Source organism: Anomalospiza imberbis, chromosome 17 (assembly GCF_031753505.1).
Source record: "Anomalospiza imberbis isolate Cuckoo-Finch-1a 21T00152 chromosome 17, ASM3175350v1, whole genome shotgun sequence".
Lineage (NCBI taxonomy): Eukaryota > Metazoa > Chordata > Aves > Passeriformes > Viduidae > Anomalospiza > Anomalospiza imberbis.
This window is the reverse complement of record NC_089697.1, coordinates 7,062,199-7,074,635: the sequence shown is the minus strand read 5'-3', so window position 1 is coordinate 7,074,635 and position 12,437 is coordinate 7,062,199. Positions and strand designations below refer to the sequence as shown.

At 46.1% G+C, this 12,437-nt stretch overlaps 2 protein-coding genes across 4 annotated transcripts; one reads left to right on the top strand and one right to left on the bottom strand.

Moving 5' to 3' along the window:
* Nucleotides 1-167: 167 nt before the first annotated feature.
* Nucleotides 168-887, bottom strand: LOC137484418 (cornifin-B-like). Its single transcript, XM_068208290.1, has one exon. The coding sequence runs from the start codon at nucleotides 885-887 to the stop codon at nucleotides 168-170; it is 720 nt and encodes a 239-aa protein (XP_068064391.1).
* Nucleotides 888-904: 17 nt separating this feature from the next.
* Nucleotides 905-10,921, top strand: MAPRE1 (microtubule associated protein RP/EB family member 1). 3 transcript variants are annotated; one of them, XM_068207713.1, is made up of 7 exons: nucleotides 905-1,060; nucleotides 1,698-1,821; nucleotides 4,389-4,534; nucleotides 5,784-5,973; nucleotides 6,350-6,459; nucleotides 7,145-7,297; nucleotides 7,668-10,921. In XM_068207713.1, the coding sequence occupies exons 2-7, from the start codon at nucleotides 1,701-1,703 to the stop codon at nucleotides 7,722-7,724; spliced, it is 777 nt and encodes a 258-aa protein (XP_068063814.1). In that variant the 5' UTR covers nucleotides 905-1,060; nucleotides 1,698-1,700; the 3' UTR covers nucleotides 7,725-10,921. The 3 variants fall into 3 exon arrangements, with proteins under 3 accessions (XP_068063814.1, XP_068063812.1, XP_068063813.1); XM_068207711.1 differs by having other exon boundaries at nucleotides 5,784-5,988; XM_068207712.1 differs by lacking the exon at nucleotides 905-1,060 and adding an exon at nucleotides 1,173-1,203 and having other exon boundaries at nucleotides 5,784-5,988.
* The last annotated feature ends 1,516 nt before the right edge of the window (nucleotides 10,922-12,437 follow it).

The window sequence follows — 12,437 nt, the reverse complement described above, 5'->3', positions numbered from 1 at the left end:
GGACAATCTTATTGGGTAAATAAAGGGGGTTCACAGTGGGAGGAGGGGCACAGCCAAGGACCTGAGCTGTCCCTCTCCTGCTGCTGCTGAGGTGACACCAGTAACACCAAGGTGGCTGCTGCTGGTGTGCCAGGAGAGCTGGAGCCGTGCCAGGCTGTGCCAGGGGTTCAGGGTCCGGTTGTGCCGGGGGTTCGGGGCCCGGTTGTGCCGGGGGTTGGGGCCTGGCTGTGCCAGGGGTGCAGGGTCCGGTTGTGCCGGGGGTTCGGGGCCCGGCTGTGCCGGGGGTTCTGGGTCTGGTTGTGCCGGGGGTTCGGGGCCCGGCTGTGCCGGGGGTTCGGGGCCCGGTTGTGCCGGGGGTTCGGGGCCCGGTTGTGCCGGGGGTTCAGGGCCCGGTTGTGCCGGGGGTTCTGGGTCTGGTTGTGCCGGGGGTTCGGGGCCCGGCTGTGCCGGGGGTTCAGGGTCCGGTTGTGCCGGGGGTTCAGGGTCTGGTTGTGCCGAGGGTTCAGGGCCCGGCTGTGCCGGGGGTTGAGGTCCGGTTGTGCCGGGGGTTCAGGGTCCGGTTGTGCCGGGGGTTCGGGGCCAGGCTGTGCCGGGGGTTGGGGCCCGGCTGTGCCGGGGGTTCTGGGCCCGGCTGTGCCGGGGGTTCTGGGTCTGGTTGTGCCGGGGGTTGAGGTCCGGTTGTGCCGGGGGTTGAGGTCCGGTTGTGCCGGGGGTTGGGTCCGGCCGCCCCGGTGCTCGCGGCCGCAGCGGCCCCGTCGCACCCTCGGGCCCGGCCTAGCGCGGCCCGTCTGGCACGCGGGACCCCCGGTGTGGGCGGAGCCAGCGGCTCGGCCAATGGCGGGCGAGCCCTCGGGCGGAGTGGGCGTGGCATCTCCATAGCAACGCATCAGCTCGCCCCGCCCCCTGGCTACCGTTCCCCTCCCCGTGCCGGCGCGCGGCGCTCCCCGCGCGGGCCGTGACGTGCGCGTGACGCAGGCGCGCAGCGAGCGCGTGACGCGGTCCCGGTCAGGGCGGGCGGGGCCGGTTTGAACGCGGGGCCGACGGGGCGAGCGCGGCGCAGGTACCGGGCCGGGGCCGCGGCGGGGCCGCCGGGCGGCAGCGGGGAGGGCCCCGGGCCCGGGGAGCGGTCCGGCGGGGCGCCGCCGCCGTGAGGGCACTGGCGCGAGGCCTGCACGGCCGGGCCGCGCCCCTCGGCGGGCGGAGGTGCGGCGGGGACCGGGGGTGGCGGGGCGGAGGGACCGGCGTGGGGCGGTGAGGGGTAAGAGCGGGGAGAGCGCGGGCCGTGCCCCGCCCGCAGCGCGGGCGGCCCTGCGCGGCGGCAGCCGCACCGGCGGCTTCGCTTTGTGCCGGCGGGGCTGGGCGGGGACCGGCCGCTCGGTATTGATCCCTGGGGAGATACCGTGGCCGCGCAGGAAGTGCTTCAGCCGTTCCCGGGGGCGCGGGGGAGAGGGATGAGTAACTTGCCGCAGCCGTGGTTCCTTCCAGCGGTTCCCACGTGAGCGCCTCGGTGCTAATTTTTCGTCAGAAATCCCGAAGCCGAGCCCTTTGCAGGGGCGGCGCGGGAGGGTCCTCCCAGCTGTTGGCAGCCCGCGGTTGCGTCGCGATTCACTCGCTGATGCCTCGGGAAGGCTCAAAAGGAAGCGGCTCCGCGGCAGCCCAGCCTCTGTGGCGCTCACACCTCTGCTTCTGTGTTTCAGAAAATGGCAGTGAATGTGTATTCTACTTCAGTGACCAGCGATAACTTGAGCCGACATGACATGCTGGCGTGGATCAATGAGTCTCTGCAGCTGACGCTGACCAAGATTGAACAGCTGTGCTCAGGTACGGGGGTTCTCCCCGCGGGCACTTCCACATGGGATGTGCACCCTGGTTCTGTAGAGGTGCAGCTGCACCCTCTGTGCCGCCCTGCTGCAGCTGTGCTCCTGGCTTAGTTCCTGGTGTGAACAGATTCGTGGTCAGTGTTATGATCCAGTTATGGTTGGAGTGTTATTGAAGTGGTTGTTAATAATGTCAGTGTAATGAAAAGGCACTTTCTTGTGACTCACTACAGCATAGATGCTATAAGGAATGGGTGTTAATATGAAAAAAAGACTCTGAAGAAGAAGGTGTTTTCTCATGAGGAATTAAGCGTTTAGTCTTCATGGATAGAGTAAATCTTACAAGTGTAACTGGTAAAAACAATTGTGATTTGTTCTGGAAGAGTACTGGAGTGTGAGGAAGACAGAGCAGTGACTCGTGGGGTCATCTGCAGGATTTTAAAACTCCTCTTGGTCCTGGACCACATCCAGTCTGTGTCAGCCCAGCTTACCTGGGCTTGAACCAACTTCAGCACAGCTGAATCTCATATACAGTAGTAGGCAGGAAAGGGGAAGTGTCTGTGGTACAGAAATGGAGTCAAGTGTCATTGGAGGGAGGAGTGTGTGGGAGGAGGAGGCTTGTAAGAACAAACAAAAGATAATAGTCTGTGGAATAAGAGCTGGAAAAAACCCAAGGCTAAGAATGCAGCCTGGGTACAAGATAATTTGGATAATACAACAGGCAGTCAGTGAAAAGTGGAAGTTTGGCTCACACAGTGACTTCAAGATAAGGTGTTGCTCATGGAAGGAGAAATGTGGAAGTTGGAGGTGAAATAAAAGGAGGGGTTAATTAAAAGTGAGTTTTTGGACTGTCAGTATAGGCTGTGGCTGAGTCAACTGAAGAAACAATCCCAAAGATTACAGAGAAGCAAGGGACTCACAACAGGCATTTGACAGGTATTTGTAGTGGCTTTTGTCTAGCGAGATGATGGACAAGAAGTGCAAGGGTGAGGGAGCTAAAGGTCTAAGACCACAGGAGGAAGGGAAGTGATAAGCACTGTCTGCTTTCAGATAGGCAGCATAAACCATGGGGTGTGCAGGGTTGATTTGCATGGGATTGGTGTGAGCCTTGAGTGCTGTGAGACCTCTGTGCTGAAGTGAGGATAATTAGTACTGGCTCTGCAGAATTCCAGCTCACCTGTTTTGGGAAAAGACTGAGAGCTGTTGATGTGGTAATTCCTGAGTAACGTCCTTTTTCTGCATCTGCAATAATGCTTCGTTCCTTGGCGGGGATGAAGTGGCTTTTGCTGTCATAGTCCTGTGGAAGCTGGAATTCCCAAGCTTGTTTTGCTGTCTTTGACAAGGGCAGCAGTGACAGCAGCAGTTTGAGGTTGCATAAATGCACAAAAATTGCCCTTTGACTTACACTGCGATCCCTCTGTTTTTATCACGCTTATCTCTCCGACTGCCAATAGTGAGCAAACCCCTGGTTTCTGGCAAGTCCTCTGTGTTTGAGTTGGGATTGGAGCTCTGCAGCAAGTGAACTGAGACAGTGGAGACCAAACAGCAAGAGCTGGTTTGTTGTCTTTATTTTTAATTTGCACCAGTGGATGACATTAGTCTTCTGGTAACAGGTGAAAGTGTGAGCGCCTGCAAAGTATCTTGATAAGAGAGTGAGCACTTAGAGGATGTTGTTGAGATGAGCAGAGTAGGTGAGGGCAATGCCCTTCTCTATTCCTTCTTGGCCTTCAGATAGCTCCCAACAGCTTGTTGTGCAGCTGTTGGATGATTTAGGTTAGGGTTCCTGTTGCTCTGAATATTGTGCTTGTGCTTTTAATGGTTGTGTATTACCACTGCAGAGTGAGGATCTAGTTTAAAATCACATTTTAATTTAATATGTATATTCTACAAATATGGAGGTGGTTGTCCACTCTTTGTGGCTGGACTGAATTGCTCTTTTGCTCTTACTTCAGCAAGTGCTGCATTGGAGGACATGAAGGATTTAAATTAATAGGGAGAAACACTTATTTTGGTTCTTTGATTAAGGCCTACTTTAAATATAATTCAGCTTAATTAGCCTGTTATCTTGGAGAGCACCTTGAATTGTGTATAGGTTCTTTTTGTAGGAGGTAAATGTATTACAATTTCAATAATGGTTAAGTACAATTTTTAGAATAATGCTTTTTCTGATTTAGTTCTATTAGTATTGTTAAGAGAAGATTACATGCCTGTTAGACACATGTAATGTCTCAGATCTGTACTGATATGCATGAAGAAAGGAAAGTCAAGTTATTAATTAGATTTTTTTCCCCCTTTGGAATTATGGAGGCAGGTTTGTTCTTATTCATAAAAGTTCCAGTCATGAGCCCAAAAGTTTGGTTCTCCAGCTGCTTTAGGCTTATTTATGGCCATGCTGCACCAAAAAGGAGATTGAAGGTTCCTGTTTTCTTGCCTTTGTTGCCTTTAAAGGGCTTGTGTGACTGAGGAGTGAGTCAGGTCAGTTTGCTGACCTGACTGGAAAGAAACTCATGAAGGTTAGTGAGCTGAAGTGACTTAATTCATCCAGGATTTGTGTTCTTTTCCTTTTGGCAGGTGCTGCATACTGTCAGTTCATGGATATGCTCTTCCCAGGTTCTGTAGCACTCAAGAAAGTGAAGTTTCAAGCAAAATTGGAACACGAGTACATTCAAAACTTCAAGGTTCTACAAGCAGGTTTTAAACGAATGGGTGTTGACAAAGTAAGCTGGGATATAACTGATTCTCTGCTTTCAGTGTTAATGTAGATGGGATGAACTTTAAGATTTAAAACTGAATAAATCTGGGAACAGAGTTTTATTTTGGTTTGTAAATCTCGAAACCTTTTGTTTTGGTTTGCCTTGGGGTCCTCACATTGGTTAGGATACATTTTGCTTTATTCCAGCCAAGGTCAGGTTTCCAGTTCTTAATGCTGAGATGAATGTTACCCTTTTAATTCTGGGAAACTTCTGTGGCACAAAATAATAGTGAAATTTCTATGAGATAAGGTTTGCCTGAGCTTCTTCTTTGGACCATCTTTGTAGGAGGTATGCTCCCATAACCTACTGCTGTGATAGTCCTAGGGATTCCACATTCCTCTTTACAAGTGTATAGAATTACATACTCTAAGACCATCAAATCCAGTTGTTCCCCCAGTATTATCAAGCCCACCACTAAACCATGTCCCTAAGTGCCACATCTACATGGCTTTTAAATGCCTCCAGATATTAAAATACGTGATTTTTAGTAGTGAAAATGAAATTGTGAAAAAACTTGTTCAGGTGGGATGACAGTTCTGCTGATGGAAGGGGGATTTATTCAGGTAATAGTTATAGACAGTGTGTTTGGTAGGATGCAGAACATGCAGGGTGGAGCTTTTTTCCTTTAAGATGTCTCATTCCATAGCTGGCAGCTACAACACAGAGTCAGTCTCTGCTTGGGGGCAGTGGCTTGTGCAGTCTGTCCACACAACCCATCTGGACAATCAGCCTGGCTTCCAAAGGCCTTAAGAAAAAAAAATTTCTCTGCAAACTAAACTTCACTATTTTCTGCATTTTTAATAATCTTTAGTTATACACCTCATCCCAGAGAAGCTGGAGTCTGCTATGACATTGATGTTTAGCTCTTGTAGCAGTTCTGGAGTTGGTCAGTTCAGATTCATCAGAGCCAGCTTCATGTGGACAGGAAGAAGTTTTGTCTGTAAACTTGGTCTAGCAGAAACTTTGCTGCAGAATTATTTAAAATTATTTGGACTCTAAAAGACAAAGCATGGTTGGTTCTTCATTCTAATAATTACAGAAATCCTGTTATTTGACAGAGTTGTGGTCAAGGGGGATTTTCCCTAGACTGGACAAGAATTAAATTTGCATATCTTTTGAGTGCATTAACTTTAAATCTTTATATAAAATCCCAGAGAGGTTCTTTACTCATAATATAAGTGTGACTATTTTTTTTTCTTTTTCCCCTCTTCAGATAATTCCTGTGGACAAACTAGTGAAAGGAAAATTTCAGGACAACTTTGAATTTGTTCAGTGGTTCAAAAAATTTTTTGATGCAAACTATGACGGGAAGGAGTATGATCCTGTTGCTGCTCGACAAGGCCAAGACACAATAGCACCAAACCTTGTTACTCCAGTTGTGAACAAAACCAGGAAATCTCTCGGTACTGGCAGTGCAGGTAGAGAAAATAGTTGAAAGATTATCTAGATCATGAAAAACTCTGGGGAAATAAAGATTGGGTTACGATTTAAAATATGTGTATGGGATTCTAGTATTTTGCATCTTGTTTCAGAGATGCCAGGCTCAAAGACTGAGGCTGCTGTAGTACCCAGGTGTCTGGAGGCTACAGAAAGAACAGTCTTCTATAAAAGAGAGGATGGCAAGGAATGGTGCAAAGTGTGCCAGAAAGAAAGGACGTGTTACGTGGAGTTAAGCAAGAAACATATCTTCAAACTCTTTCATGTCTAAGCATATTTAGAGGGGGGATAGTTACTTTATGGGAGGGAGAATGTGAATTAATTGGTGAATTGATCTTGCAGCTCCGCAGAGGCCCATTGTTGCACAGAGGACCCCAGCAGGTCCCAAAGCTGGGCCTGGGATGGGCAAAAAGGGTGGAGGAGACGATGAATCGGCGGGATTGATCGAGCAGGTGTGTAAGGACAGCCCTGTGACTGACCTCTGCTTGATAGAGTAATGTGCAGGTTTGTTTTTCCAATACCACGGAATGTCTGGGTCAGGCAGATGGAAGAAAATTATCTGAAAATTATCAGCTCATTTAAAATCACTTAATTGGAACCCTTTGTTATAATGGTCTTGCTCTCTTGATGGAAGCAAAACCCGTCCTGTAGCACGTGAGTGCCCAGACATTTCACCCCAGTGTAGGCTGTGTCACACATAGCAGGGTTTGTAAGTATTCCCACAGCTGTGTTGCAGCTCTCCCAGCATTCCGACGGAGCTATGAGCAGCTGCTCCTTCACTGAAATCCGGAGTGCAACACAACTGAACCTGCTGTCAGCAGGAGAGTTGTCATGAAAGAATGTGTGAACAGAGAGAGCTGCAGGCAGCCAGTGCTTTACCTATTTCATGGAACCAGCCTTTAGTCTTTCCAAGTGGATTTGTGTGTGTTTGACTGGATGTTTGTTGTGGGAGTGGTACTAAAATTTGAGAAATGGCCCTTTTCCTCCTCTCACAGTCCCCCTCCCCCTTATCTTGGTTACTGCTGAAGTGCTTTGCCTATCAACACCCTTCTGAGAACTTTTGGGACACCCCTTTTGCATAGATCCTACTGAATTCAATCTCTGGTGGATATAATTATTATTGACACCCTTTGGCAGATCAACGTATTGAAAATTACTGTTGAAGATCTGGAGAAGGAGAGAGACTTCTACTTTGGCAAATTGAGGAACATTGAATTGATCTGCCAGGAGAATGAAGGGGAGAATGATCCAGTGTTGCAGAGGATTGTGGAAATTCTTTATGCCACAGATGTAAGTAATCTGTTATAGACTGGGTTTGCGCAGTTCTTCCTGCCCTTGTAATTGGAAGCTGGTTTGCTTTCCAGGCCTCCCTCTAGTTCTGCCTTTTTCCCTGTGAGGTTTATGGCCTAGCTTTTTCCTGTAATAAAGCATCAGATAATTATAGTCAGACAGCAAACAAGGTAGACCTTTCATGAGTAGTATGTAACAAATAGATCAAAGATGAGGAAAATGCTTCTGGTAATACATCTTGACACTGTAAACAGTGACTTAAGGGTGTCTTACCTGAAGTAAGAGGAAAAAAAAAAAAGTACCTACAGAGTAGCCAGGAGGTGGTTTGACATCAGATTTTCATTAAAGCACTTGTTTTCTTCCCCTTCAGGAAGGCTTTGTGATACCTGACGAAGGAGCACCGCAAGAGGAACAAGAAGAGTATTAACAGACCACATACTGTACCAGCAGAGCAGCAACATCAGAATTCTTTGCCCCAGATCATGTGCTTAACTGTAAAATACTCCACTTTATTCTTAGAGGACTCACTGGTTTCTTTTCATAAGCAAAAAGTACCTCTTCTTAAAGTGCACTTTGCAGAAGTTTCACTTTTACAGTGGGTTTGAGTTAGGAGCTCTTTCTCACGCTGTAGCAGAGCAGTATTCACATCGAGGTGGTATATTTAGGGAGCAAGAGGCTGAATATTTGCAACTTGTTGCAAAATGGTTTGCTGGTAAAACACTGGTTTGTGGGAAGACTCTTTTGTATCTAAGGCGGTGTGCAGTAGAGAAATTAAAGACTGACTCACAGAAAGATTGAGTTAATGTGAAATTGCAGAACAGAAATTATAATAAATGCCTTAAGAGTATTTAAAATATGCTTCCATATGCCAAATTGAAGTAATGTGATGGGAGATTTTATGTGCTTCATATTGGGGTAGACGTTTGTTTAACTCCATTCACTGCTGTCCGAGAGGCCTTGCATGGCAGTCTCACTGTGTCAGCAAGTGCTCAAAAGGGGCTATTAAAACAAAACTCCATTCCTATGTAAAGCTGCTTACTAAGTGATTAGTTCTCGATGAAATGGGCCTTAACGTTGCCTGTCACAAGATTAGAGGGAGTATGAACAGCTGAGACACATAAATTACCTTGAGTGCTGAAGCCTTTTTCTGTGGCATTGTGACTTTGCCAAAATGTACTGTGTTTTCTGTAAGAAAAGCAAAACAAAGCAAAGGGCACACAGTCTTACTGCCTAAAATGTCCTTCAGAAGTGATTTTTCTTCCTGGCTCTTGTTTTTCATTTGTTGTGTTTATTTTCATTTCTGTTGGAATCCCTTCTGTTCTCTCACTTTCGCTTTTCCCTTTCCCATCCCAAGGAATGCTGAACACGCCCAATAGTTGTAACAGGACTTGCACTGTGCAACTGGCTTTGAATGAAAGTGAATTGAGCACATGAGGATGATATTTTTCTGTCTGCTTTCTTTTGTTTTTTTCCCCTTTGAACCAGGGCATATTAGTAATAACACTTGCCAGTTCAGTAGTCTTCTGGGGTAAAAACTAAAAGATGCTGGCTAACAGAGCTAATGTTATTGCAGAAAATACAGTACTGAGACTAACTTAAATATTAATATTTAAAATACTTTCCTTAACTGTCCTTTTTTGCTATCATGCCCCTCATTACTGTTGTGTTTGGCAAGATCCTGCAAGACTTCTGATCCCCTTTCACTACTGAGATTGATCAGTCCTGTTGTGCTTGTATTCATTTGTTTCTGGTGGTAGCTTGTCCTAAAACGTGTGTAGGAGAGCATTTTATGGTAATTGTGTAGTGCATGAATCTTTGTGAAGTTCAGAGAAAAACCCAAATTCAGTGAATGCCAAAAATGCAAGTATCTAGCCATTGTTTAAAATTGCAGTGGTGCTATTTCTCTTGTGGCCTTTTAGACTTCTGTTGCCCTAAAACTCCATTTTACTGAGAAACCATATTTGACTTGGATTTTTCTTGACAGGGTTTTTCTATTTTAAGCAGTTTCTAAATAAAGTTCTGTATTTCAAGAGTGTCATGTCTGCTGGAGTCTCTCATGCTTTCAGATACGATTAGGCAGAGCTGAAGCCCGTGATAGTTTCATGATGAAGCTTGCAGGACCTGGAATTTCAGCTTCCATTCCCCAGCCCCAGGCATTGCTAACCTCAGTAGCAGTAGTCTTGGAACTTTGTTTGGAGTGTGCTGGCACAAATGGTTGTGTTTTTTTTGTTTTTTTTTTCTTCTTTTTTTCCTGTGTTTTCCCTCCCACAAGTTGATGGGATGTGAGTGTGGTGTTGACTTCCTCCTCCTCCTCTTGCTGTGGGAATAGGGATGTGTTGCAGGAATGCTGTCACATGACTTTACATGTGTTTAACATGTTTTGAAACTGCTAGAACACTGGTTATGAGTTACAGACAAACGAGATGTTAATTGTTTCTGTCACCAGGCTCTGTGAGCAGACTGACTGTAAACTGAGTTGATTTGTTTGACTTGAATTGTGTTTCTTAGATGAGCTTAAATGTTCCTGTCACAGCTGTGTGCACAGACCAGCATCTGCAGAGAAGTGCTCATGGGATGTATCTGATCTTGGAATGGGAAGCGATCCCTGCAGGGCTGCTCCTGTGCTGGGGAGCATCCTCCCTGCCCCTGAGGGCTCTGTAGGTGCCTTACTGAGGAGAACAGGCACTGCTGGCACTGCCTGCTGGTGTGGCACAGCTGGGGCTGGACATAGACCCAGGGTTTGATGCACATAAAATCTTCTTTCCCATTACTTCCTTGCTTTGAAGTCGGAAGCATATTTTTTTCGACTCTAAATATTCCATTATTCCAGCAACTCAAAGCAAAAGGTGGCAGCAGGATGTGACTGAAGGTGAAGATGACTTTTGGGAGGTCAGAAGCTGTGCACTGGGACCTGGTTGCTTCAAGTCTCTTTCCAAGAGGATTGCGTGTGTGGAACTGGGAAGCAACAGGTCATCAGATGGGTTGATTTTGGTCAAAGCAAGTAAATGGCCTTTCCTGCTAAGAGAAGGCTGAGTCAGAATTGCTGCTGGTGTGCCTTGGGAGGCCAATGGATGTGTGGACATACTGAACGTGCATTATAAAGCTGAATTGCAGTGGCAATCTGGTCAGCCACACACTGCTCAGTTTTCCAGTTGCTTACATCACTTCTTTGCTACCAAGATGAGTCGTAAATAGAATGGGGACAAACTCAAGTAGCCAAGTTATGGCTCCATTATAACATCTTGGCATAATCTGGTTTTTAATATCCTTTTTTGGGAAGCAAATTGCAATAGGCTCAACTCAAACCCATAGACTTAACATAGCTACTCTGTTACCCTGGTACAGTATATGCTGTTAAATGCTCACCTGCTGGAATGATTCTGATAGCATCCAACCTTTCCTAGTATCTTAGTTCTATCAGTTTTTTGAAAAACAAACAGAATGGAAGAAGCAAAAGCTCATGTCTCCTTTCTGTACCAACATGTCTTACTTGCAGGTGGACTCGTGGATGTTTTTTTTAACTTTTATTATTCATTTTTTTAAAAATTCCTGGTTTGCAATGACAATTCTTACTGTAACTGGTAAAAAGCCTTCAAATAAAGGCCAGAAACTTTCTTGTTGTCATATCATATCACAGTTTAATGTGGCTGCTTGAGCACTCAGTCATCTTGTAGGCTGTCTGGTGGAATGTCATTTCACAGGAACAGGCTCAGGGGTGGGAGTTGAGGGCATCTTGTCAAGGATAAGGCTGGAATCTGCTGCTCACAAGGGAAAAGTATTTTTTGCAAGACGGAGTGTAAACTTGAAGGACTGTACCATAGATTTCTGATGGTGCACACGGTGTGTGTCTAATCCTGTACTAGTACAAGAAAAAGGGGATGATAATAATGTGGCCTGTTATTGCAGGTTGCTGGCAGAGGAGAGGGAATTTTTCAGGACAGCTGGGGAATTACTGATCTTCTAATGTGGAGAAAATGAGGTGAGATGGAGCCATTGCCAATTCATAATAACCACTTCTGGTTGGTGGCAGTGTGAAATGGCAGTGGGTGTGGAGGGAGGGCAGCACTGCTCTGGTGATGCTCTGAATGCAGGCAGCAAACCCAAAGCATGATCTGCAGGAAGGAAACCTGAGTGGCCTCATGAGTGAGATCTCTTGGGGTGAGAGGTGTCTGGGCCTCTTGGTTCCTCACAGAAATTCCATTTGGAGAGTTAATGGGCCTGGAGTGAGTGGAAGGAGGGATGTTAAATGTGTGGCCAGACAAAGTGGTGGGTGTGTATGGGAGGAGAAATTCGAGAAGGTTGCAGGAGAGGATAAATGCATAGGAACAAAATGGAGCCATGGAGTGGTACAGGGAAAACTGCAAACAGGAAAATTGATGTGGGAAAACAACCCTGGGGAAAGGAAGGAACAATGCACTGTTGTGTGGCTAGAGAGGAGGGATGGGTGCACGAGCACTGGGCAGGATGGAGTGATCCTGTGCTGCAGGAAGGGGGCTGGGTTTGGTATGGCCAAAGTCCAGCCAAAGAAAGGCAAAACAAATGGGGTTTCTCTTTAGAGAAACTGTTAAGCTGAAGGGTCTCTGGAAGAAAATGGTCTTTTTGAGGCCGTGCAGATGTAAACTGTCAATGAGACAATCTTTATCTTCCATTTAATCTTTTCCTTTTAATAGAGAAGGAACAAAGTTAAACTAAACCAAAACTTTTAAGATCAAAAAAGGAAGTTTTCAGAAGACAGCCCCAGCTTTGAGGAGGCAAAGACTGCTCTCTGTAAAAATGATTCTTCTCTTTTTCAACACAGCTGGTTGGCTTTGTGAACTGTGGCCTTTAAATAATATTTCTTTAACTTTGATATATATTATTATAGGTATAAATATTTATTTAAATTGTATAAATATTAAACCAGTATGACAACATACAATAATATTAAATATTATATATGGCTATGTTATAGATATTTCTATTATTTATATATAAATATATATACGTATTTATATATAAAAATTCTTTTGTCTGACCTCTCAGAGCTGTAGGATACAGCAACTGGTATAATTTTTGTTTTCAAGTCCAACAGATGTTTTGCAGACATTTTCCTCTTGAAAATATTTCATAAAATGGTTGCCTGTCAATCTTCTCTGACTCT